General features: G+C 44.2%; 3 protein-coding genes across 12 annotated transcripts in view; 2 read left to right on the plus strand and 1 right to left on the minus strand.

Moving 5' to 3' along the window:
• Positions 1-25,632, plus strand: part of LOC121558530 (kin of IRRE-like protein 3) — a 442,346-nt gene that overhangs the window by 283,023 nt on the left and 133,691 nt on the right. The gene's annotated exons all lie outside the window — the stretch shown is intronic.
• LOC121564396 (creatine kinase M-type) lies at positions 14,259-18,006 on the plus strand. Its single transcript, XM_041875745.1, has 8 exons — positions 14,259-14,364; positions 15,456-15,665; positions 15,912-16,066; positions 16,234-16,366; positions 16,473-16,644; positions 16,773-16,896; positions 17,095-17,284; positions 17,498-18,006. Exons 2-8 carry the CDS (start codon positions 15,476-15,478, stop codon positions 17,674-17,676), a joined length of 1,143 nt encoding a protein of 380 aa, XP_041731679.1. The 5' UTR covers positions 14,259-14,364; positions 15,456-15,475; the 3' UTR covers positions 17,677-18,006.
• LOC121564297 (MAP/microtubule affinity-regulating kinase 4) overlaps positions 20,118-25,632 on the minus strand; it is a 55,036-nt gene continuing 49,521 nt past the window's right edge. The window contains exons 16-19 of one of the 10 annotated variants that reach the window (XM_041875722.2): positions 24,628-24,710; positions 22,824-22,868; positions 22,513-22,561; positions 20,118-21,117 (exon numbers count right to left, since the gene is read on the minus strand). In XM_041875722.2, coding sequence (XP_041731656.1) covers positions 20,784-21,117; positions 22,513-22,561; positions 22,824-22,868; positions 24,628-24,710 — 511 coding nt within the window. In that variant the 3' untranslated portion in view covers positions 20,118-20,783. Of the gene's footprint in view, positions 21,118-21,849; positions 22,869-24,627; positions 24,711-25,632 lie in introns of those variants that run through there. The other 9 variants (XM_041875728.2, XM_041875724.2, XM_041875726.2 and 6 more) reach the window with 9 other exon arrangements.

Here is a 25,632-nt window from a genome sequence, read left to right on the forward strand (position 1 = left end):
AAAAGTCCACCATTTGATCCCATATGGAATCTGTTTTTCGTCAATATAGCCACGCAGCACACTGAACATCCCATATGCCGTTTCATGCTCGGGAATCGTGAGACAGAACAATATGTCCTCGTGAATAGCATCCCCCCGACATGTATAGCGAACAAAAGTAAATGCATGGACATCTCTGCCCTCACAGCTAATGTCCATTTGGAGAGCATAAACTGGGGAGTTTGAGTTGTTCAGTCATTTTCCTGTTGATTGCTAGCAATAGCATACATTCGTCGTTTAACAATGTTTCCTGACAAAGGTGTTGATGTGAGTTTCTGTGTATATATAATTTTTTCTCTCAGGATTTTGGAAATTCTCCCGCGACCCCATTTTCATATCAGGCGACTACACATAGGGTCGCGATCCCTACTTTGGGAACCGCTGATGTACATAGACAACCCACTCAGCCATTCCCCCATCTAGGATACGTTATTCTGGTCAGTAGAAATCAACTGTGCTAAAGTCACAGGTCACGGGGAGGAGAGGAGGTATCGGTAAATAGACTATAGACAGACATACAGACTGACAGTTGAGTCGATGCAATTTAATCAGCCAATCTGGCACTGGTGGACGGATAACTTTACACTGTGGCACTAAACATAGCCCAGCACAAGTGACGGAACTGGCTCTGGTTTCAATGGATGCGATTTCATCACCAAACACACAACACACCCAAACTGAGAGACACTATTTTAATGGACCCATTTCCAAAGATGTATTTTGTTTACTGTTTATATGTGCTTGACTCTGTGGAGGAATAATATGTTATCTTATTAATACATCACAATGTGTACTTTCTCAATCATCCTGGGACCAATCACATATAAACCTATAGTCTAGCTAGCCCCTACCCTTTGACACATTCTGATGTTGCCATACCTATTTGATCCCTTTCAGATCTAGGCTACCAAGAAGTATTTAGGGCAGTGGTATTCAAAGTCGGGGTCCCGACCCCTAGTGGAGGGGAACTGCAGTGGGGTCGGCAATTTAATGTCATTTTTGTAATATTTTTTTTTGGGGGGAACAAATCATTGTACAGATCATTGTATGTGACAATATACAAACGTTTTTGAGAAAGATAATTTGAAAAATACAATTTTATTGAGTAAATGTATTTATTGGTTTCTTTTCGTTTTGATAAGTGATGAAAATGTAATGAATTGAAGGTTATTTGTTGATGTAAAAATCTAAATTGACCGACTTTAAGGTCGTGTCATTGATTTGGGGTGGGGTTGTGATAAATTCTTGCCCAAAAAATTGGGTCCCCAGAAATTCTTGTGAAAAAAATTGGGTTTGAATACCATTGGTCTAGGGGTAGGGGCTAGAGTTTGGTTTGGAATGATCCTTCTCTCCTCCAGTTACAGACGTCCATGTTGCAGCTATACAGTGTGTTCCATAGGCAACCTGATAGCAGGCTCCTAGCTTGTTGCTAATTTTGACCATGGCAGGTAAGCTGTGGTGCCGACAGCACGACAATGATATGATGTCCCTCAACTCAACCAGAATATTACATAATCTGTATGAGTCACACATACAGTATGTACAAGTCACATTTACAGTACACATTTCATACATAGAAAATGTAATATAGGGCCCTGAGATGCTTTCCACTGCCATTCACTAACATTAAAATGTGTTTTTGAATAGCAACAGCAATCCACACACAATCTTACAAGGTTATTTTGATTCTGTAATGTGTGAAAGTATTGAAATAGTGATGGCTATGGGAAGCTGCTGTACTGTGATGAGGCTCTGACACCTCTATGTGAAATTGAATGTTAAACACATTGTAGTGCTTTGCAAATATCTATATGATCAAGTTGTACATGGTACTACAATGCTACCCGATATCTTAGAAGGCATCTGAAACTCAGACAGTGAGACCTTAAGTATACACCAACAACACCAACTTCTCTGTCTAGTCTTTAGAACGCCATTTCAGTCTATTCCACTTTGCAACAAATGCAACATAGTCACATATGTTGATGGTGTCCCATTTCAAAGGCTGGATCTATTTGTAGGGTCTGCAAACTGCTAACATACTTTTTTCTACATAGGTGTACGTGTTTGACACTGGCCGCTCAGAGGTCACACCATGTGTGGATTCCAAAGAAGGTGTCACTGTAGCCCAGCGTTAACTTCCTGTCTCGTATTCTATGTTTCGTATGGTACAGCAATCATCGCTTCTAGGGGAGTTCTCTGCTCTTTCAGCCTCTTCTAGGCCTCTTCTACCCTCTAACCTTCTAGGCCTCTTCTACCCTCTAACCTTCTAGGCTTCCCTAGACGTTTAAAAGTAGCCTATTTAAGAAGCAGATGTATTCTCCATCTGTGCATGTGTAACAGAGTTGGATTTGTAACCTCACTCCCCAGCTTGAAATATCGCCACCCGCGCTATCAAATTGCTAGCTTTTCGGTAGCGTAGTTGGCAAAGACATTTTCAAGAGGGCGGTCACGTGTGTTTGCGAAGCAGAGAATCTGGGATCACACCCATTTGCGTACGTGTAAGGAAGGAAGCTAAACTGTTAAGCAAGCACAGTGACGCCTGTTACTCATGCTTTACTTTCATTAAACAACAAGCCAATAGTAGATTGACAAACACCAACATATAATGTGGAATGGCGGCCGTTTTACGGGCTCCTGACCAATTGTGCTATTTTGTGTATTTGTTTGCGCTGATAGTTTCTTATGACTGAAAATAGATTCTGGACATCAGAACAGCTATCACTAACCTCCATTTGGATGAGGACTTCTCCTTCAATGAGTCGGAGGCGAAAGACATATTGATTATCGTGGACCAGACCCAAATCCCCGACACTCGAAGAAGGAGGAGATGGTGCTATAGAGGCTGGCGTCGTGGGATACCTGACGAGAGTGTCAGAGAGTGGATAAATCGCCTCTACCCTTCGTTCTATTGGTGAACGTGCAATCACTGGAGAATAAACTGGATGAGCTCTGATCGAGACTATCCTATCAACGTGATCTGAAGAACTGTAATATCCTATGTTTCTCCGAGTTGTGGCTGAACAAGGATAATGTAAATATAAATCTAGCTGGTTTTCTATACATCGGCGGGACAGAATGGCTGCATCGGGGAATCTCAGAGGAGGGGGTGAGTGTCTCTTTGTTATCAACAACTGGTGCGCAATCTTTAATATCACAGGTGTCAAACTCATTCCATGGAAGGCCGAGTGGCTGTGGGTTTGCGCTCCTCCCTTGTACTTGATTAATGAATTAAGGTCACTAATTAGTAAGGAACTCCCCACACCTGGTTGTCTAGGTCTTAATTGAAAGGAAAAACCAAAAACCTGCAGACACTAGGCCCTCCATGGAATGAGTTTGACACCCCTGCCTAATATTAAGGATGTCTCGAGATTCTGCTTGACTGAGTTAGAACACCTCATGATAAGCTGTAGACCATACTATTTACCAAGAGAGTTTATCTATATTTTTCGTAGTTGTCTATTTACCACCACAAACCGATGCTGGCACTAAGACCTCACTCGATGAGCTGTATAAGGCCATAAGCAAACGAGAAAATGCTCACCCAGAGGCGGCGCTCCTAGTGGCCGGTGACTTTAATGCAGGAAAACTGAAATCCGTTTTACCTAATTTCTACCAGCATGTCACCTATGAACTAGCGGCGAAAAAAATCTAGATCACCTTTACTCCACACACAGAGATGCATACAACACTCTCCCCCGCCCTTCATTTGGCAAATCTGACCATAACTCTATCCTCCTGATTCCTGCTTATAAGCAAAAACTCTATCAGTGTCAGTATCAGCTACAGGACTGTTTCCCTAGCACAGACTGGAATATGTTCTGGGATTCATCCGATGGTATTGAGGAGTTTACCGCATCAGTCACCGGCTTCATTAATAAGTGCATCAATGACGTTGTCCCCACAGTGACCGTACGTACATATCCCAACTAGAAGCCATGGATTACAGGCAACATCCGCACTGAGCTAAAGACTAGAGCTGCCACTTTCAATGAGCGGGACACTAATCCGGACGCTTATAAGAAATCCCGCTATGCCCGCCAACGAACCATCAATACAGGACCAAGACCGAATCCTACTACACCGGCTCTGACGCTCGTCGGATGTGGCAGGGCTTGCAAACTATCACGAATTACAAACGGAAACCCAGCCGCGAGCTGTCCAGTGACACGAGCCGTCCAGTGACACGAGCCTACCAGACCAGCTAAATACCTTCTATGCACAGTTCGAGGCTAGCAACACTGAACTATGCATGAGAGCAACAGCTGTTCTGGACGACTGTGATCACGCTCTCCGTAGCCAATGTGAGTAAGACCTTTAAACAGGTTAACATTCACAAGGCCGCAGGGCCAGACGGATTACCAGGGCGCGTACTTAGAGCATGCGCTGACCAGCTGGGAAGTGTCTTCACTGACATTTTCAACCTCTCCCTGACCCAGTCTGTAATACCTACATGTTTCAAGCAGACCACCATAGTCCCTGTGCTCAAGAACGCCTGTCTAAATGACTATCTCCCCATAGCACTCACATCTGTAGCCATGAAATGCTTTGAAAGGCTGGTCATGGCTCAAATCAACACCATCATCCCAGACACCCTGGACCCACTCCAATTAACATACCGCCCCTACAGATCCACAGATGACACAATCCCTATTGCCCTTTCCCACCTGGACATAAGGACCACCTATGTGAGAATGCTGTTCATTGACTACAGCTCAGCGTTCAACACCATTGTGCCCTCCAAGCTCATGACTAAGCTAAGGACCCTGGGATTAAACACCTCCCTCTGCAACTGGATCCTGGACTTCCTGACGGGCTGCCCCCAGGTAGTGAGGGTAGGCAACAACACATCCGCCATGCTGACCCTCAACATGGGGGCCCCTGTGCTTAGTCCCCTCCTGTACTCACCCACGACTGCGTGGCCACACACGACTCCAACACCATCAATAAGTTTGCAGACGACACAACGGTGGTAGGCCTGATAAATGACGACGATGAGATAGCCTACAGGGAGGTCAGAGACAACCTCTCCCTCAACATCAGCAAGACAAAGGAGCTGAATGTGGACTACAGGAAATGGAGGACCGAGCACGCCCCCATCCACATCGACGGGGCTGTTGTGGAACAGGTCGAGAGCTTAGTTCCTCGGTGTCCACATCACTAAGGAATTATCATGGTCCACACACATCAACACAGTCGTGAAGAGGGCAAGAGAACGCCTCTTCCCCCTCAGGAGGCTGAAAAGATTTGGCATGGGCCCTCAGATCCTCAAAAAGTTATACAGCTGCACCATTGAGCGCATCTTGACTGGCTGCATCACAGCTTGGTATGGCAACTGTTTGGCATCCGACCGCAAGGCGCTACAGAGGGTAATGCGTATGGCCCAGTACATTACTGGGGCCGAGCTCCCTGCCATCCAGGACCTCTACACCAGTTGGTGTCAGAGGAAGGCCCTAAAAATTGTCAAAGACTCCAGCCACCCAAGTCATAGACTGTTCTCTTTGCTACCGCCGATGCACCAAGTCTGGAACCAACAGGACTCTGAACAGCTTCTACCCCCAAGATGTAAGACTGATAGATAATTGGTTAAAAAGTTAACCAATAGCTACCCTGAATATCTGCATTGACCCTTTTTGCACAAATCTCCTTTGACTCATCACATACGCTGCTGTTACTGTGTATTATCTATACCGTTGCCTAGACATTTGATCCCTTCCTATGTGTACAAACATATCTACCTCAACTAGCTCGTACCCCTGCACACTGTCTCAGTACTGGTACCCTGTGTATATAGCCAAGTTATCGTTACTCACTGTGTATTTATTCCTCGTGTTATTCTTTTTTATTTTATTTTCTTCTACTATTTCTCTTTTTTTTTCTCTCTGCATTGTTGGGAAGGGCCCATAAGTAAGCATTTCACTGTTAGTATACACCGGTTGTTTACAAAGCATGTGACAAACACAATTTGATTTGATTTGTAAGCATTCTTTTCACAATTGCATGCACTGACAGATAATTAGGATTTAGCATTTTATTTGGATCCCCATTAGCTGTTGCAAAAGGAGCAGCTACTCTTCCTGGGGTCCACACAAAACATAAAACATGACATAATACAGAACAATAAAATAGACAAGAACAGCTCAAGGACAGAGCTACATACATTTAAAATAAATATAGAAATACAAAAGGATCTGTGCTGACAAAACAGTTAGGAAAAACATATGTGGCAGCAGATAGTCTAGTGGTTAAGAGCGTTGTGTTAGTAAACGAAAGGTTGCTGGTTTGAATCCCAAAGCCGATTAGGTGAAAAATCTGTCGATGTGCCCTTGAGCAAGGCACTTAACCCTAGTTGCTCTGGATAAGATCGTCTGTCAAATGTAAATATCACTTTACATAGACATACAAGTTATTTAGGTCAGATAGGGGAGAGACGTTGTGTTGCGAGGTGTTGTTTTATTCGTTTTTTAAAGCTGATTTTGCTGTTTGCTTATGTAATTTGAGACAGAAGGGTGTTCCATGTAACTAAGGCTCTATACAGTAATGTGTGTTACCTTAAAATAGTTTTGGACCTGGGGACTATGAAGTTAGAAACTGTCACTCTACTAACATATTCTACTCTTCACACATAGCAGCACTTGAACACTGCGTCACAAAAATACATACATACTTTGATGTGCACACACACGTACACACTGTTGTACACACACACAGGTACACCAGAGGAGGCTGGTGGGAAGAGCTATAGGAGGACGGGCTCATTGGAATGCCTGGAATGGAATCAACGGAATTGTATCAAACACATCAAACACATGGAAACAACGTGCTTGACTTCGTTCCATTGATTCCATTCCAGCCATTACAATGATCCCATCCTCCTATAGCTCCTCCCACCAGCCTCCTCTGCGGTACACACTCCGATCACAGAGGCGCTTTATAAAATACAAGGTGCTCTGAGGAGCAGCTGTCTTGTGTGTGGCGACCCTTCCCCCTTTTCACTCCCTCCCATTCCCCTTCTCGTTTCCTCCCCCGCTCCCTGGAGCTTCCAGAGCTTAGTGAGTATCTTACTAGTTCATGGGGGTCCCCTGTCCCCTGTCCCCTGTCCTCTGTCCCGTCCCCGCTGTTCCTCAAGCTGCTGCTAACTTTACATAATTGTTCCTCCTGTCTGCCAGCCCAGGCAGCTGGAGCCCAGAGAGAGGATAAAGTGGCAGGCTAAATTGAGAGGGTGGCACTGGCCCAGAGTGCATCCATCTCTCCCCTTCTTTTCCTTCTAGTCCTCTTTTCCTTCTCTATCGCCTCCTCAGTGAATCCTCACCAAGCAGAACCTGTCTGGTCTGGCTTCACACCAGCACAGAGACATGCAGGGCCCAGGCACCCTGGTGGAGAGTCCATCATGTGTCATGGAGGCCTCAGTTGGCAGAGCGGGTGTGTAGACGTAATTCAGAATGACACTGCAATAGTAAGAAGATCAAACCTATGCATGGACAGTATTCTGCATGTAGGTGTATTTTGTTCTACATTGTCAAAAGGCAAAACTACAAATCTCAAGAGTTTGACAAATGAAATGACTGATTGGCTGACAAGATTGAATGTGTTTTATTGATTGGTTGATGACGATTTAAAAAGGGAACCTCAAATAAGCTGCAAAAGTGAGTTGTGTGCCCAACATGCAGTCATGGTAATGCTGTTGACCATGGGGCATTAATAATGAGGATGGATGGGGGTTTTATGGGGTTGACAGGGGCACACAGGAGGGGCATGGGGACATAATAATAATAATATGCCATTTAGCAGACGCTTTTATCCAAAGCGACTTACAGTCATGCGTGCATAATTATTTTATTTTTTGTGTATGGGTGGTCCCGGGGATCGAACCCACTACCTTGGCGTTACAAGCGCCGTGCTCTACCAGCTGAGCTACAGAGGACCACCCATGGACAGAGACTAATTTGGTCAGTCATATTAGGGTAGGATAGGCATGGCACAGCTGTGAAACTGGACCCTGGGCATTGACTTAGAGCAGGGGTGTCAAACTCATTTTGCCCTCGTCTTCAACGAGGTCTGGAGGGCCGCACTGAAAATTGGTTACATTTCCTCACCTTCAAAATGAGCATCAATAGTATCAATAGTTTCTGGAATTTTCGATACTCCCTGACTGTAGCTTTCATTTATGTGATAATTACCGAGCTGGACACAGTCAAGAAACTATGAATGTAGGTCCATTATCATTTCTACACAGTTTCGATGTAGTTTTAGTCATTTTAAAGTTAGTTTTTTACTCAAACCACCCATTTGACACCCCTAACTTAGAGTCAGGGCACTGAGAGTACCTCCCCCTATACTCAATACACATACATACATGTACACATACACACAGACTTAAACCTGTCTTGTTGCTTCTCTGCTGTTCCTTTCTACAACAAAGGGTTTAGAGCAGGGGTTCCCTAACCTTTTTCCCCAGGGCCCCCATTTTCACATGTATTATTGTTTATTGAGAAAGCCTATATTAAATACACCACCAGCTTGATTTTGCTTAATTTGAGGGACCTAGGAAAATTTTGTAGTTTTGAAGCTCATTTCCTGCAATTCTACGTAGTTTAACAAAACTCATGACAGAGCCCTGACCCATCAAACACCTTTGGGATGAATTGTAACGCCGACTGTGAGCCAGGCCAAATCGCCCAACATCAGTGCCCGACCTCACTAATGCTCTTGTGGCTGAATGGAAGCAAGTCCCCGCATCAATGTTCCAGTATCTAGTGGAAATCCTTCCCAGAAGAGTGGAGGCTATTAGAGCAGCAAAGGGGGGACCAACTCCATATGAATGCCCATGATTTTGGAAAGAGATGTTCGACGAGCAGGTGTCCACATACTTTTGGTCATGTAGTGTATTATTCCGCTACCAAATATGTTTTATTATGATTATTTATATGAACCCTCAATTTAATTCTACATATTTTATTTTACAGAAAGTGAATAGATCAATTCATAGCGACTGAGTTACAAATTGTGTAAGATTACTTCCCAAGCAAAGTCTAATTTCTTGACTCCTCGCCTTTGGAAAGTCATAGTTCAGCTTCTGAATGTCATAATGACAAACCAAATATATTCCCATATGCAGCAGAGTCGCATGTTCCTCGGGCATTTTACAAATGTTTTCTATCCTAAAGCATTGCGTATTTATGCTTTGTTTTAGATCGGTATAAACAATCGTGGGGGTAGCGTTCCCTAGGTTGGGAACAACTGTTTTAGAGAATGCCTTGTACCACAGAGTATAGCAAGCTTGAAACATATTGCAGAGACACATTCCACTTCCCTCATTAAGAAATATGAACTTGGTCATTGAAATATGAACCTGGTCATTGACATTCATTTAGGTTATTACATTGCTATGACCGGAACGCTTCAGTAGTGTCGCAATAGAAAACCGCTGAGTGTGTCAATAAGTACTGAGTTTAGCTTCTCTTGGCCACCCCCTACTTTGCATAATGGGAGGGATTAGTAGTGTTTGCGTCAAACCCATCAATCATTTTGTTGTCACATGGGCTCTCTCTGATTTAATATCTGTCAGTAATTGCACTAGTGATATGTAATAGATCTCAGACACAAGGCACCTGCAATATCTCATACTCCTGCTGAACATCTTAAAATCATTTTATATAATACCACCGGCTGGCACCCTTCGCCAATTTACCCTTTGTATTATGTTAGGTAAATTTTTCCATATAAAACCGAATTTTGACCGAATTTTGTAATGATCAACTTAATAATACTTTTGATAATAATACATAGGCCTGGACAATCAACCTCTATCACTCTTACCCTCTCTAAATCTGCTTCAGCAAACTTTGGTTGTATACAGTAGATGCTTTCAATTCAACCTAATGCTGTTCTTCTTCTTCTATCTGGTTGTGCATAAATGAATGACATTTTATTTTCGTGTCAAATCGACAATTGGCAACCCATCCCTTATGGGATTAATTGACACAGAAATAAACATTACAATAATTCACTGTGGTAATAAAATGATAATTCTTCTTCCGGTGTTCTCTGCATTGCGCATCGCCTAAAGACTGAAAAAATGTAAGGTAAAAATCAATATATAATAGTAAATAAGGTTATCCAAACAATAATTATATCCCAAAAACAGTAAAATAATATACATACACGACCGTTCAAAAGTTTGGGGTCACTTAGAAATGTCCTTGTTTTTGAAAGAAAAGCCATTTTTTTGTCCATTAAAATAACATCAAATTGATCAGAAATACAGTGTAGACATTGTTAATGTTGTAAATGGCTATTGTAGCTGGAAACAGCTGTTTTTTATGGAATATCTACATAGGCATACAGAGGCCCATTATCAGCAACCATCAGTCCTGTGTTCCAATGGCACGTTGTGTTTGCTAATCCAAGTTTATCATTTTAAAAGGCTAATTGATCATTAGAAAACCCTTTTGCAATTATGTTAGCACAGCTGAAAACTGTTGTGCTGATTAAAGAAGCAATAAAACTGGCCTTCTTGAGACTAGTTGAGTATCTGGAGCATCAGCAATTGTGGGTTCGATTACAGGCTCAAAATGGCCAGAAACAAATAACTTTCTTCTGACACTCGTCAGTCCATTCTTGCTCTGAGAAATGAAGGCTATTCCATGCGAGAAATTGCCAAGAAACTGAAGATCTCGTACAACGCTGTGACTACTCCATTCACAGAACAGCGCAAACTGGCTCTAACCAGAAAAGAAAGAGGAGTAGGAGGCCCCGGTGCACAACTGAGCAAGAGGACAAATACATTAGTGTCTAGTTTGAGAAACAGGTCCTCAACTGGCAGCTTCATTAAATAGTACCCGCAAAACACCAGTCTCAACGTCAACAATGAAGAGGCGACTCCGGGATGCTGACCTTCTAGGCAGAGTTGCAAAGAAAAAGTCCAGTGTCTGTGTTCTTTTGTCCATCTTATTCTTTAATTTTTATTGGCCAGTCTGAGATATGGCTTTTTCTTTGCAACTCTGCCTAGAAGGTCAGCATCCCGGAGTCCCCTCTTCACTGTTGACGTTGAGACTGGTGTTTTGCGGGTACCATTTAATGAAGCTGCCAGTTGAGGACCTGTGATGCGTCTGTTTGCGACTGCTTCTTCCCTAAATAGTTATTGCATAGTTTGGAGCTGTGATTTGGGTCATTGTCCTGTTGTAGGAGGAAATTGGCTCCAATCAAGCGCCGTCCACAGGGTATGGCATGGCGTTGCAAAATTGAGTGATAGCCTTCCTTCTTCAAGATCCCTTTTACCCTGTACAAATCTCCCACTTTTCCACCACCAAAGCACCCCCAGACCATCACATTGCTTCCACCATACTTGACAGATGGCATCAAGCACTCCTCCAGCATCTTTTCATTTGGTCTGCGTCTCACAAATGTTCTTCTTTGTGATCCGAACACCTCAAACTACGATTTGTCTGTCCATAACTATTTTTTCCAATCTTCCTCTGTCCAGTGTCTGTGTTCTTTTGCCCATCTTAATCTTTTTTTTTTTTTGGCCAGTCTGAGATATGGCTTTTTCTTTGCAACTCTGCCTAGAAGGTCAGCATCCCGGAGTCGCCTCTTCACTGTTGACGTTGAGACTGGTGTTTTGCGGGTACTATTTAATGAAGCTGCCAGTTGAGGACCTGTGATGCGTCTGTTTCTCAAACTAGACACTCTAATGTATTTGTCCTCTTGCTCAGTTGTGCACCGGGGCCTCCCACTCCTCTTTCTATTCTCGTTAGAGCCAGTTTGCGCTGTTCTGTGAAGGGAGTAGTACACAGCGTTGTACGAGATCTTCAGTTTCTTGGCAATTTCTCGCATTGGAATAGCCTTCATTTCTCAGAACAAGAATAGACTGACGAGTTTCAGAAGAAAGTTATTTGTTTCTGGCCATTTTGAGCCTGTAATCGAACCCACAATTGCTGATGCTCCAGATACTCAACTAGTCTCAAGAAGGCCAGTTTTATTGCTTCTTTAATCAGCACCACAGTTTTCAGCTGTGCTAACGTAATTGCAAAAATATTTTCTAATGATCAATTAGCCTTTTAAAATGATCAACTTGGATTAGCAAACACAACGTGCCATTGGAACACAGGACTGATGGTTGCTGATAATGGGCCTCTGTATGCCTATGTAAATATAACATTAAAAATCAGCCGTTTCCAGCTACAATAGCCATTTACAACATTAACAATGTCTACACTGTATTTCTGATCAATTTGATGTTATTTTAATGGACAAAAAAAATTGCTTTTCTTTCAAAAACAAGGACATTTCTAAGTGACCCCAAACTTTTGAACGGTAGTGTGTGTACATACATACATACACACACACACACACACACACACACACACACACACACACACACACACACACACACACACACACACACACACACACACACACACACACACACACACACACACACACACACACACACAGATAAACCCTGTCTGGCAGAAAGAGAAGATTTATATGGGAGACAAGTCTATACACAATCTATATACACACGTGCCATTTACCACATAGAAGCTAAATATTTTGCATGTTTGTTATGACTTTCACCCCATGGGGACACAGTATCTTTCTTTGGCAGGGCCCTGGCATGCTGCTAGAAATAGACATGAAGGCATATATTATCTAGCACAGTTGGGAGATTTGTCCTGACAGAATGGTTAGCACAAAAGCTCAGGGTAGAGGGTAAGTAAGGAAGGCACACTGAAGTGTGGGGCTTTCATCCATTTGTGTGCGCAATCTACGGCAACAGCTCTGCTAACGTGCGTTGGACATTTTGGAATTGTCTTCTAGTGATCCATACCAAAGCTCAGTATTGCAGAGTTGTAGTTCTTCTCAGTAAATGCCAAGCGACAGATTTATACCTATGCTATTCTCACCTGATAATAAAGACGAAGGAAGATTCCCCCTCCCAAGCCAGTCTGTACATAATGATAACCAACGATAACCATTAAAGCCAAAAAGTGGTATGTTGGCCAAGGTATAAAGTCAGTGAAGTGTTCTGTACTGGCATCCCTGATTCAACTGGATGGGAATACGGAGGATACAGTGAATAGGGAGAGAGGGATAAAGGAAGAGAGTGAGACTAGTAAAAATGTCAGCAAATATAAGTTATCTGACAGAAATCCTGAGTGGCGCAGTGGTCTAAGGCACTGCATCTCAGTGCTAGAGGCGTCACTACAGACCCTGGTTCGATTCCAGGCTGTATCACAATCTGGCCGTGATTGAGAGTCCCATAGGGCGGCCGGGGTAGGCCGTCGTTGTAAATAAGAATTTGTTCTTAACTAACTTGCCTAATTAAAAAAATCTTCACCAACATTTGGACCGTGAGAATTCTTGATAATAAGAAAAGCTCTAGTTTGTTAAATTCACCCAAAATAGGCCTGTTTACATCAGCCTGACATTGTGCCACTTGTTCATTCTGTCTAGTTGGGAGACACAGTGGCACTGTGCGGAAGACTTGTTTTAAACAATCTCCTCATCAAAATTGTTAAACCTTGTGTGAAATCACATTAAACCTTGATTGACTATAAGCTTCAACAAAAACCTCTGCGAAGTGCAATTGCTCTGAATCCAAGTGGAGTGTGTGACACAGTTCCAGTTTGTGGTTCATATTGTCAGGTACTGTTTATGAAATGGCTTTCTCCTTTCTCCTCCTCCGGTTCACCATCTCTCTCAAGGGACCATGACCATATTCCTATGCAAAATCATATCACTTTTTTTGACTGATTCAAATTAGGACCAAGGGGGTGGGAATACACACCAAACACACTACAGATGAATGAGAGGGAGATCCAATGACTGTAGGGGAGAATTCCCATGAAATCCCCCAACTAGTAATATAATATATGCCATTTAGCTGACGCATTTAGACATAGTAGTTATTTGCTCCCCCAGGACCCCACAGTCTCTCAGTGTGAACACTTATAACAGTGTACACGGAGAAAGTGTATCTTTTACAACTGTCGCTTTACTTCAACTGTCGCTTGCAGCCCCTCTTTCAACCCCCCACCTCAAGTAGCTAATCAGAGGAGGGGGACGTTGCCGTTCAGGGGGTAGGTACAGCTGTTGTTCCGTCTCGGGTGTTGTGATGTAAGTTCTTGCCTTTTAGAAACTAAACTGGGCATCAGGGGCTGTGGCTGTCCAATCGAGTGAGAGAATTCAAAGACAAATCAGCCAATGGGTGCAAAGGTCTGGGTATATAAGCTAGGGTCTAACACTTGTCAAAGTTGGGCAACCCCTATATTGGCTTTGGTGGATCCCGGGAACGTTACCTCCTTCTTTTCTACTGTGCAGGTAAACCTACTAGGCAGCAAGCTTCTGGAACAGGGTTTTAAGTAGAAATTAGGAGAACTCCTGAAAAACAGCATAAAAAGAAAAGAGGAATTTTAAACAAACACTTTAGGCAATTGAAACCTCTCCGTTGCTGCACTATTTGGAATCCTGAAATCGGTTCTTCTTGTTTTTTGCATTGGACCCCTCTTCAGTTTCTTGCAGTGTTTCCTAAAATGGAAGATATACCATTTTCTTCTTCTTTAACCTTCTTCTTATGCGTTTTTACTCATCATCCTCTTGAGTGCAAACTGTAACTTTGTTTAAAGTTTTGTCGGTAAAAGAGAGCACTGGTTTGAAAACAGCCATGATCATTAACGGCTGTTGTAGAGGAAGGATAGTCACAGGACAGCGGCTGGTTGATTTGTTACCAGTGGTGATCTATAGATGACACCGAGTCATTTTAGATATTTTGCAGAAAAAAACATGCAATGTGAAGTATTGAATTTCTATAATGTCTGCAATTGTTCCTCAGCATGTTTTTAGTTCAGATGTTATTAATCTGAGATCCTATTCATTCTGATATGAAGGTCAGTTGTGCTAATGACCGGATAATGAATCAAGTCAGTCTCTGGATCTCTCTGGTACCACCTACTGGGGTGTAGCCAGACTAGGCTCCAGTGGTGGTGTTCCTTGAAGGAATGGAAAGGTGGCTTGCATGCCAGTGTCAGAGTATAGCCACAGCAAGAGTGTGTAGGGTGGATGGCCTGGTCTAAAAAATACCTTCTGCTGCCAAGTGCATAAAAGCACGTAGATCACACCCCTGTCACTCTCTGTGGAAACATGAGGTGGTGGCTGGAGGGGGCCAGGAGACTGATTGATAAGACACTAGGAGACTCAGTACTACAAACCATTTGTTGTATTGTTAGGCCATTGCTAGGACAGTTCCTTGATTTTTTTCTGAAAACCCATCATGCTCTCTTTGACAAAATGTTGCTAGGGACCCAGATATTGTTCTCTCACCATTCTTGAATATTTAGTTGGGAGGGCTTTCGTTACTGTGTGCCAGATCATCCTACATAGATTCACACTTCTTTCCCCCCTCCTTTTTGCAGGACAAAAGAGAGCCGCAATCATGACGAAGAACTGCCACAATGACTATAAGATGAAATTCTCAGATGATGAGGAGTTTCCAGACCTTTCCCTGCACAACAATCACATGGCCAAGGTGCTGACCAAGGACATGTACAAAAAGCTGAGGAGCAAGTCTACCCCCTCCGGTTTCACCCTGGACGACTGCACCCAGACCGGTGTGGACAACCCTGGTAAGACTCGGAAGCACACACACAGGAAGACCCGTCAGGGCCCTGTGAGGTCACAGGATATGCATGTCCTGATCAGCTCTGATTGGTGGCTGATAAGGGCACCTGAAAGCAAAACATTCTTAGTGATATTAACTGATACACTATTAGCATGAAAAATGACACTGTAGGTAGTGCACTTTGTTGGTAGCCTGTTACATGTAGTTTTCCTGTGGCTGTAGTTCTTACCTATTCTCTGTCTGTCTGCAGGACACCCCTTCATCATGACCGTTGGCTGCGTTGCTGGTGATGAAGAGTGCTACGAAGTCTTCAAGGATATGTTCGACCCCATCATCTCCGACCGTCACGGAGGCTACAAGCCCACCGACAAGCACAAGACCGACCTAAACTTCGAGAACCTGAAGGTGAGTGAAGAAAGTGGTCATGACAATCACATTCCTAAATTTGAGTTGCTCCTTTTGCGAGCTTGATTTTTTAGCTAATATATAAGGCTGCAGTGGACCGTGGTGACTAGACAGCATTTGAATGAGTTATATGTGTAGAGTGACATAATTCATTTCCCTGTTTGCAGGGAGGGGATGATCTTGACCCCGCCTACGTTCTGTCTAGCCGTGTGCGTACCGGCCGCAGCATCAAGGGATACACCCTGCCCCCCCACAACAGCCGTGGCGAGCGCAGAATGGTTGAGAAACTGTCCATTGAGGGTGAGTGTCTGAGCCCTCAGTAAAATCAGCACTATAAATCAGGGTCAGCTGTGCTGCCTTGGAGCACGACCATGTCAATCTCATGTTTATGTCTTTCTCCCCTCAGCCCTGGCCACACTGGATGGTGAGTTCAAGGGAAAGTACTACCCCCTGAACGCCATGTCCGATGCCGAGCAGGATCAGCTGATCGCCGACCACTTCTTGTTTGACAAGCCCGTCTCCCCCCTGCTGCTGTCCGCTGGTATGGCCCGTGACTGGCCCGACGCAAGAGGAATCTGGTGAGTGCCCAGGACACAGGCCCATACCAATACCCGAACCAAAACAATACCATTTGTGAAACCAGATAATGTTGTCCCAGTGTATCATAGTGGTGTGTCACGTAGTACATACTCCCTCCTTTCTGAAGGCACAACGATAGCAAGAGCTTCTTGGTGTGGGTGAACGAGGAGGATCACCTGCGTGTCATCTCCATGGAGAAGGGAGGCAACATGAAGGAGGTCTTCAGACGCTTCTGTGTTGGTCTGCAGAAGGTACACTAGCCACAGAGCCTACATGACTGACACATTGTCAATACCTAGATTGTTCTATATCGCTTGTTCACAATGATGACAGCTGGCTTTTCTTATAGTCAATAGTCGAACATTCGCATCACATTCGGTTGGCTATTCTCACCTGAAAACGCACTCACTGGAACGTTCTCGTCTCCTGTCCTTCTCTACCTTGTGCAGATTGAGGCGGTCTTCAAGAAGCACAATCACGGCTTCATGTGGAACGAGCATCTCGGCTACGTGTTGACCTGCCCCTCCAACCTGGGAACTGGCCTGCGCGGTGGCGTGCACGTCAAGCTGCCCAAGCTGAGCACACATGCCAAGTTCGAGGAGATCCTGACCAGGCTGCGTCTGCAGAAGCGCGGCACAGGTACGAGCTACTCTCAAACTCTCTAACTCTCTTTACAGTCTTACAGTCTTAATGTCATACTGTACCTAGCAATAGTCCATAGAATATAATTACACTGCCATGACATATGCATCTCTGAGGTGACTAGTAAAGCCATATTTAACCTGACATTTACATCATGGAACACCAGTGTTTAGGATTATGAAGACTCACCTTTGACCTCTTTGCCTGCAGGTGGTGTGGACACGGCCTCCGTGGGTGGAATCTTCGACATCTCCAACGCTGATCGTCTGGGCTCCTCAGAGGTGCAGCAGGTGCAGATGGTGGTGGATGGCGTCAAGCTCATGGTGGAGATGGAGAAGAAGCTGGAGAAGGGAGAGGCCATCGACGGCATGATCCCCGCCCAGAAGTAAAGTGGCACTTGTGTTTTTTGTATAATAAAAATGAGTAGCCTTGTCATCACGCTGGCAGGAGACTGCCTCCATTGACTTTTCCTAAAGACACTCCACTCTGATCCAACTCTCTTTTTTCCTTCCTTAATTCTTTCCCTTCATTTCTTTTTCTCCTTCTTACGGTTACTTTTTACCATCTGTCCCGTTCTTTCTGTAACATCCTGGGAACAAAGTACCATTGCATAGTCTGGTGCCATGGGCCATCGCTATGTGTATGCACCTAATCTTAAATCCGTTTTTTGGTTGTAAAAATTTATTGAGCAAATAAAACAAGACCCAGTTAACAATTAACCCCACTGTCTGATGTATGGTCTCGAAACACACACACGCCCTCGCACATACACACTCTTGCTGCATGTGTGCACACACACACACACACACACACACACACACACACACACCACGCTACAGCAGCCCCATAAATGCCCTAAAACCATGGTACAATAAACAAACTTCTTACACATAACATGACCAATCTGTAATCTACTGACACCACATCAACCACAGTGAGAAAAAAAGAAACTTGATCCAAAATGTCAGTTTGAAAGGAGAATTTATTTTTGCTTCACACAATTTTCCTCGGAGACATGCAGGACTGCAGGTCAGTCATTTCCATAATTTCACCCCGTTTTATCGATAACAGCAACTGCTTCAAACGCACTACTACTTCCTACTGTTGAAGCATGGTCCTAAGCTTTAAGCAATACATATGGGAATTGTTGGGCAAGAGGTCCTATTTTGGGCAAAGTTGCCAAAAAAATTGCCCTAAATCACAGCTTTCACATTTTAAGACATTTGTGGCCACCTGTTGCAACTAACATCTCCCATGATTCCTTGCAACGGGCAAACTGAAGTCATAGTAGTGTCATTGATTACTATGGACTACTGCCATACACTTGTGCAATAAATATTTTTGCCAAAAGGAATAAGGTAGAAAATGGTGGAGTTTGAAAACAACTGAAGATTTGTTAGTGTGTTGGGCAGGCAGTCCAGTGTGGGCAGGCTGGCGGAGATGGTCAGGGGTGTCACAGGTTACGGAATATAACTGGGATGTTACATACTGTAGAACTTACATCATACTGTAACAGGGACAAACAAGCACATTCTGTAATGAGAACATCTTCCTCGGTTGATGAATTTTTCCTGCCATTTACAAAGGTCTGACAGACTTTCAGCAAACAAGAAAGGTTGAGGAACATTCAGCGACACCAACAGTCTGAGCTGAGAAAATAGAAACATGGTTCAGAGATCTAAACTAGAAGAGCCCACTGCAGCAATTGGGAATGAAGTTCTGGCATGTCTGCTGCTGTGACCCACTGACAGGCAACAAGGATCATTACTGTATATTGGTGCAAACCAAAGCCAGTGACAAACAGTCAAGGCCTGAGTGAGTGACTATCTACCCGACTTGGATCAATTGTGAGCAGCTTGGGACCGTGGTTCATTTATAGAAGAGTGTCAGGGTTGATTTCAACAAGGTCACCCAGGGTCACATTCTAAACTACCCCCCTCAGCAATACAGAAGTCTGATTGGCTACCAGAAGAGAAGCGGCTACATCACGCCTGTTTTGCTGACCAATTGCTCAGTGTTGCTGAGGGCAGAGTTGAGGAGCAGTTCGGAACTCATCCACCAGGGAACCACAGATACAGGAATCATTGGACAGAAATACTGAATGCAATTCAACAAGCATTGCTGTAGTTGTTATAGTCTGTGTGATCAATGATATTATTTTATTTTTGAGCAGAACATTTGGAGTTGATCCAATTCTCTTTTTTATTTTACACAAAAAAGTGCTCCAGATTGTGATTGTGGAAATGTGACAATCAATATTCCCCAACATAATACTAAACACAGCTTATATCAAATCAAGTTTGGAATCTTGTCCCTGTGGATGTGCTGTAACATTTAAGAGGAAATACAATTGTAAGAGGTGATATTGCTAAACCAAAGTGCTACCAGAAAAACATGTAGAATGCTTGTGTACATTACCTGCTGAAACGCAGAAAATCAAAAGGTTAGTGGCTCAGAAGAGCAGTCATCGCCTACTCCGCTTTGGACATTGAAGTCAGACAGCCTTGCTCATTGGTAACCAACATACCGGTATATACAAAACACAAAATGAAACTTGACGAGAGTAGCAGAGGGGGTCTTACAGAATTGAGCAGACGATGGATGGGCAGAAGGGTGTGGCATTTGTTTTACAGCATCGTTTTTTGTCCGTCTCTGCATTTCGGCATGTCTCCCTATATAGCAGGGGTGTCAAATATATGGCCCGCAGGCCGGATCCGGCGCGCGAGGGGGTCCAATCTGGCCCGCGGGAAAAAATATTTTTAAATGAATACAACCACATCAAAACTGTGTAGAAATGATAAGACAATGGACCTACATTCATACAGTTTATTGACTGTGTCCAGCTCGTTCATAATCACTGAAATGAAAGCTAGACAGTCAGGGAGCATAAAAAAATTCAAAAAAATGATGGATTGAGTGGATAGACCATTTTTGGCAAATTTTGGCCCCCGAGGAAATATAACACAATTTCAGTGTTGCCCTCCGGACCTTGTTGAAGAACGAATGCGGCATCCAGGGCAAAATGAGTTTGACACCCCTGCTCTATAGTTCTGTCTAGGAAAGGGCTGGCCCCTTGTTTCTTAAATATGCATTCAGTCTGCGTCAATTGCTCATTGAAGGGAAAAAAAGAAAAACAAAATGAAAAACCTTTTAAATAGCAGCTGTTAAAAAGGAATGACAACTAATATAATCATAACGACGTTGACGAAAAATATCTTCATCTGCAAATATGGAATTAAAAAATAACTGCTCGACTCCATAGATTCACATAATATTGAGGTGCCTCAGCAGGGTTCATAGGTCATAGGTCTGTGAGTGGCGGGCCCGGGCCATCCGTGCCTGTGCGCCTGCGTGTCCGTGTGGCACCAGAAGCGGGTCTTTGGCAGGGGTGAGGTGAGGTTGGCAGTGGGGGTAGCGGGTTCTGCCTGTCTCCTTCTCCTGCCCCCTCGGTCAGTCTGTCCAGTGTAGATGCTCTCTGCCCCACCCCCTGTTGCCCTCAGAGCTCCAGCTCCTTGGACACTTTTGTTGCGATGTCCCGGAAGGAGAGCGGCGCCCCCCACAGGCGTTTGAAGCGCACGCCGCTGGTCTCAGCGGGGCCGGCGGGCAGCTGGCACACCTCAGCCTCGAAGGCCACGCGTGAGCCAGCCGCCCCGTGGGTGCAGGAGAGCAGGAAGGGCCCAGCCAGGTGGACCTGGCAGCCGCAGCCCTGGGCCGCCTCGCGCAGCGCCAGCACCACCTCCGCCGGGTCCCGCGGGCTCCGCACCCTCACATCCCAGCCGCATCGGGGGGTCCGGGGCTCTGCCGCTTTTTGATGCCCAGGTAGATGGCGACTGCAGGGGCAAAGTGGGTGAAGCGTGGGTGGGTGGGAGTGGGGGATTGATTAGGGGTGAGAGATTGAATGAGAGTAGAGGATGCAGGTGGAGTGTGGGTGAGATGATGCATTAACGTGGGTGAGTATATGGGAAGAAAGGGACAGGGGAGAAATAGATTAGTATCATATAGGGTTTGGTTAAACAGCCACAACTCTTAATTTATTAATAGCAATAGAAATCCATTCCTCAATTTCTCATTAAAATAGATAACAAGGCCAATAGAAATTAAAGTATATAACATGTTTTTAACAGTCTTTGCTGAAGAGTGGATGTAGCATCCACAACACACACAAGTTGCATTGCCATCTTAAAATGCTGCCATAAATTAGACAATTCTAGAAAAATAAATCTGTGGTGCAAAATTCAGACGATACCGCAGTGCAATAAAATAGAATATTAGGAAGCACCACAAGTTAGGCAAGTTAACAACACAATTTTACCTTTTTGAGGACGCGTGTTCTTCAAGGCAACAACATTCTAAGTGATGCTGCACCATCACACCTCATTCATTAGACCAGGCTACAGTCAAGCCCCACTCAATGATCTGAACTGTATACATTCCTATATTCAGGTCATTACATTATTATTTCTGGAGGTGTCTGTATTTTGCAGGGTTGTGGTCAATTCCATTTAAATCCGGTCAATAGAGAAAGTAAACCAAATTCCAGTTCTAATTCCACATTTTCCTCATTGAAAAGCATTGAAGAGAATTTTAATTTCAGTGTACTTCCTGACTGGAATTGAAATGGAATTGAGCCCAACCCTGGTGGTTTGCACAGCTAATTTAATTTGGAATTGATTTACATTTCAAAGCAGAAATGTTTATTTGGAATGCTGTCCTGGTGAGTCACAGAATCAGCTTGCGGTGGCATCTTACTTTGCTCGGTCACAAGCTAGCAAAAACACATCTGCTGTGTAGGTAGGTGTAGGTTTAGGGGTGGACATAGCCAGAATAACACACACTAGTACTACTCTTGGAAACATAGGCAATAGTTCAACAGCATGACTTACCAACTATACACACCCACCAACCCAACACAACTAAGACTGGAAGTTAAGTGGAAGCTCTGTACGTTTTCTGCATGTCTACATAATTATGGGTATTTATTAATTTATTAAAATCATTTGAGTAAGTGAAAATGAGGTTCATGTCAAAGGTTGGGGAGTTGAAGTTGTTATTATCACACACTGATGAACCAATTGATAAAACACACAGAAGGATCCTACTTCAGAAAATAATTAGAGAGGCACTGACTCACAGGCATCTAGCACAGGGTACCACATCTACTATCTACGAGTCACACCAAGGGCATTTAGAGCTAATGCTGCATTGACCCATGCTCTGAGCTTTACCTGCTGGTTTTAACCAGAGACTGTTTGACCAGAGACTGTGCAGCCGAGGCTACAGTGTGAGGGAGAGAATAGAAATGCCTTTAGTAACTACTGGTCCTGGAGCTGTCATACCGCCCAATGGTGGGCAGACATGGAGTGATACAGAATGTCTTAAATGATATCCGTCACAACTACCTAACTGATCTGGGGTCAGTTTTGCATTGTGTGATCATAATGAATGTGGTTACAACTGGGTTTGGGGAAACTGATTTTGGGCCAGTAATTAAAAAGGTTCTCATCACAGTTGGACATACTGTATTATAGACACTCACCTTGTGACCGGAGATCTGCAGACTCTCTCAGGTTCGTCTGTGACCCTCAAGAGGAAGACAAAGGTGCGTGTTAGGAATGAATCAGCCAATAGAGAAATATCCCTTTTTCCCTCCCCTTCCTGTTCCAATCCTTTTCTCAGCAAGGCAACATCAACACCATCAACTCATCAGAGCCAGAGTGACATCAACCTTTCGAAATGCACGGAAAGTAAATTAAATAAAATAAACAAATAAAAAACATTACACTTTGAAGCCACACTAGGAATGTTTTGTTTTTAGGAAGGGCTCAGGGCAGGTTTGGGTGCCTTCCAAGAGACTAGAAAGCTACTACTGCTTGCGTTGCGTGACATACTGGACAATTTTAACGTGTGCTGTGATGGATTTTAAGTGGGTTTGTAGAACATGTATTCCAACATTTTTACTAAAAGCATACGAAAGCACAATGACTACTACATCTCAGGTTTTGAGATGTTCCATTACTCATACATCTAACACACACAAGGGGGCGCTGCTGTTCAAGCACCACAAAGAGTGTCCCCCATGTTCGTAACCTTCCCATTTCAAAAGCCGTCCCCACCAACCTGGCAACCCAAATTCCATTCTAGGAACTGGGTGTGTCTTGATAGGACTAGAGCTTTCCTTCTATAAAATCTCCATCTAACAGGATAGGGGAGAGATCTGAGCTGTCCAGTGTCTTAAAACAAACCTGCCAGTGGGATAGCGTCTGGGCTGCCATGTTGGGTCAAATCTCTCTCTGGGAGTGAGGGACTGAGTGGAGCTCATGGGGAGTGGAGTGGATTGGAGAGGGGGGATAAGGACTGACAAGCCTGTGCCTCTGGCTGGGACTGTGAAGGGGATCCCGTTAAGAGCGGGGATAAAGGCTCTATTACGCAAGTAATCCCGGTTTAAAGTGTCAGCGATGCTAAGGACGCATGGCAGCAGCTCCTTAAAAACAAAACCACCACTCCCTCCAATCTGTACTTCCTTGGCCTTGTGATAGCGTTGTGTTGTGGCAAAGAGGTAGGTAGGCTAAACCAAAAACACTGAAACAGCTTCACAGTGCTGGCTCTGGGACTGGTGACGTTTTAACAATGCAAGGAATATATGGAGTTCATTAAATGAGTACCCTCTTACAATCACGTTCAAAAGTACAACTGAACGGCACACAACTGCACAATGAGTGGTGAGGTTATCAGGGTGAGGTGCACCTTAAAGCTTTAGGAGAAGGTAAAAAACAGCCCAGAGAGTCCAAAGTCACATCAGACCCCTTTGATTTGACTTTCAAAGATAAGAATAAAGAAATGTTTAATGTCCAATCATGTATTATTGCTTTAAGTGCCACAATCATTTGGTAGATATCCATATAATAATAAATACATTAACCAACTGCCTTTACATGAACTGAAAATACAAGAAGAATGTATAGAGGATCCCAAACTGCTCCTACATCAAGTACTACAAGCATGTGCACATTTTAAAAGCCTTTGGAAAGCAGGGTCATTGCTGGCTGTTGTTCTGCTGTTGTCAAGGGTATGCTGTGTCACCTGTGGCCTCTAGGGTGTGCTCTTGTACTGAACCCAGACAACAGACACAGCGCACACAAACTGAGGCAGTGAATGAGAGGGGAGTGGGCGAGGGGTTGGAGGTGCTGGCAGACAGGCAGGCATACAGGCATACAGGCAGACAGGCAGACAGGCAGACAGGCAGGCAGGCAGGCAGGCAGGCAGACAGGCAGGCAGACAGGCAGGCAGACAGACAGAGAGACAGACAGAGAGGAGCCAGAAACATGGGAAGAAGAACTTACTAACTGTTTTTGATCCCTGCGGAAGAGTGCAGCCCGAGACGGACTTGTTTGAGTTGGGACGCTTAGAGGGGTCAAGATTGACCCTACGAGGAAGAAGAGAGAGAAACAAAGAGAACGAGAGAGACAGAGAAATAGAGAGAAAGAAAGAAAGACAGAGAGAGAAAGAGATATGGATAAAGGGGAAAAAAGAAGGATAAAAGACTGCAGCTGATTGGCAAGGAAAAGTAAAGTTAACAAGGAAAAGCAAAGTAGTTAAGAAACAGAAACAAAACATGAAGCTCCTCCCCCAAAAAACAGCCAAGACCGAGAGAGAGAGAGTGTAGTAGGGAGATGTGAACTGGGTAAGTGGGGGTTTGAAGCCTGTGGTTAATAGAGGAGGAAGTAAGCCTGAGGAAAGTCAATGCAGATTAAGGAGAGAGTGAGAGAGGGGGACGTCAGAAGCATTTCGGACCCTCCAGCAGTGTAAGTCTGAGTACTGATGGCCAAACACACACACACACCTTACTGACTCCACTGTGTCTCTAGGGCTAAGACGAATGCCCTCCATATTGAGGAAGGGTTCTAAGTATCACTGCCAGAGTCACTGTCACCTGTCTTGGGCTTTGTGTGCTCTCCTCTACAGTAGCCTAACTGGCTTTTCCTTAACACCCTATCTAACACTGTAGCCTACACGCTAGAGGTCATCACGGATCCGAATACCCGAGACCCGATCCGGGACCCGAGCGGTTCCGGATCCAGATTTCTAAATAATGTCACGGGTGTGGGTCGGATCTGATATGATTGTCACGGGTATGTGTAATTTTAACTGACTTGTCCAGAAGGACCCATACAGATCCAAACGTGACTGCTGCAGGAGAGAGAGAAAGAGTGAGAGAAATTGTATAATTTATGCGGCTACTGTTTGCTTTTCACGAGAGTGGCGAACAGCTTGTTGTTGGTCAATCATAAGTCATCAAAGCGGCAATAGGCTATAGTCATAGCGCCTCTGTGTGGGACAAAGGTTAG

The sequence above is a fragment of the Coregonus clupeaformis genome, chromosome 5 (genome assembly GCF_020615455.1).
Source record: "Coregonus clupeaformis isolate EN_2021a chromosome 5, ASM2061545v1, whole genome shotgun sequence".
NCBI lineage: Eukaryota > Metazoa > Chordata > Actinopteri > Salmoniformes > Salmonidae > Coregonus > Coregonus clupeaformis.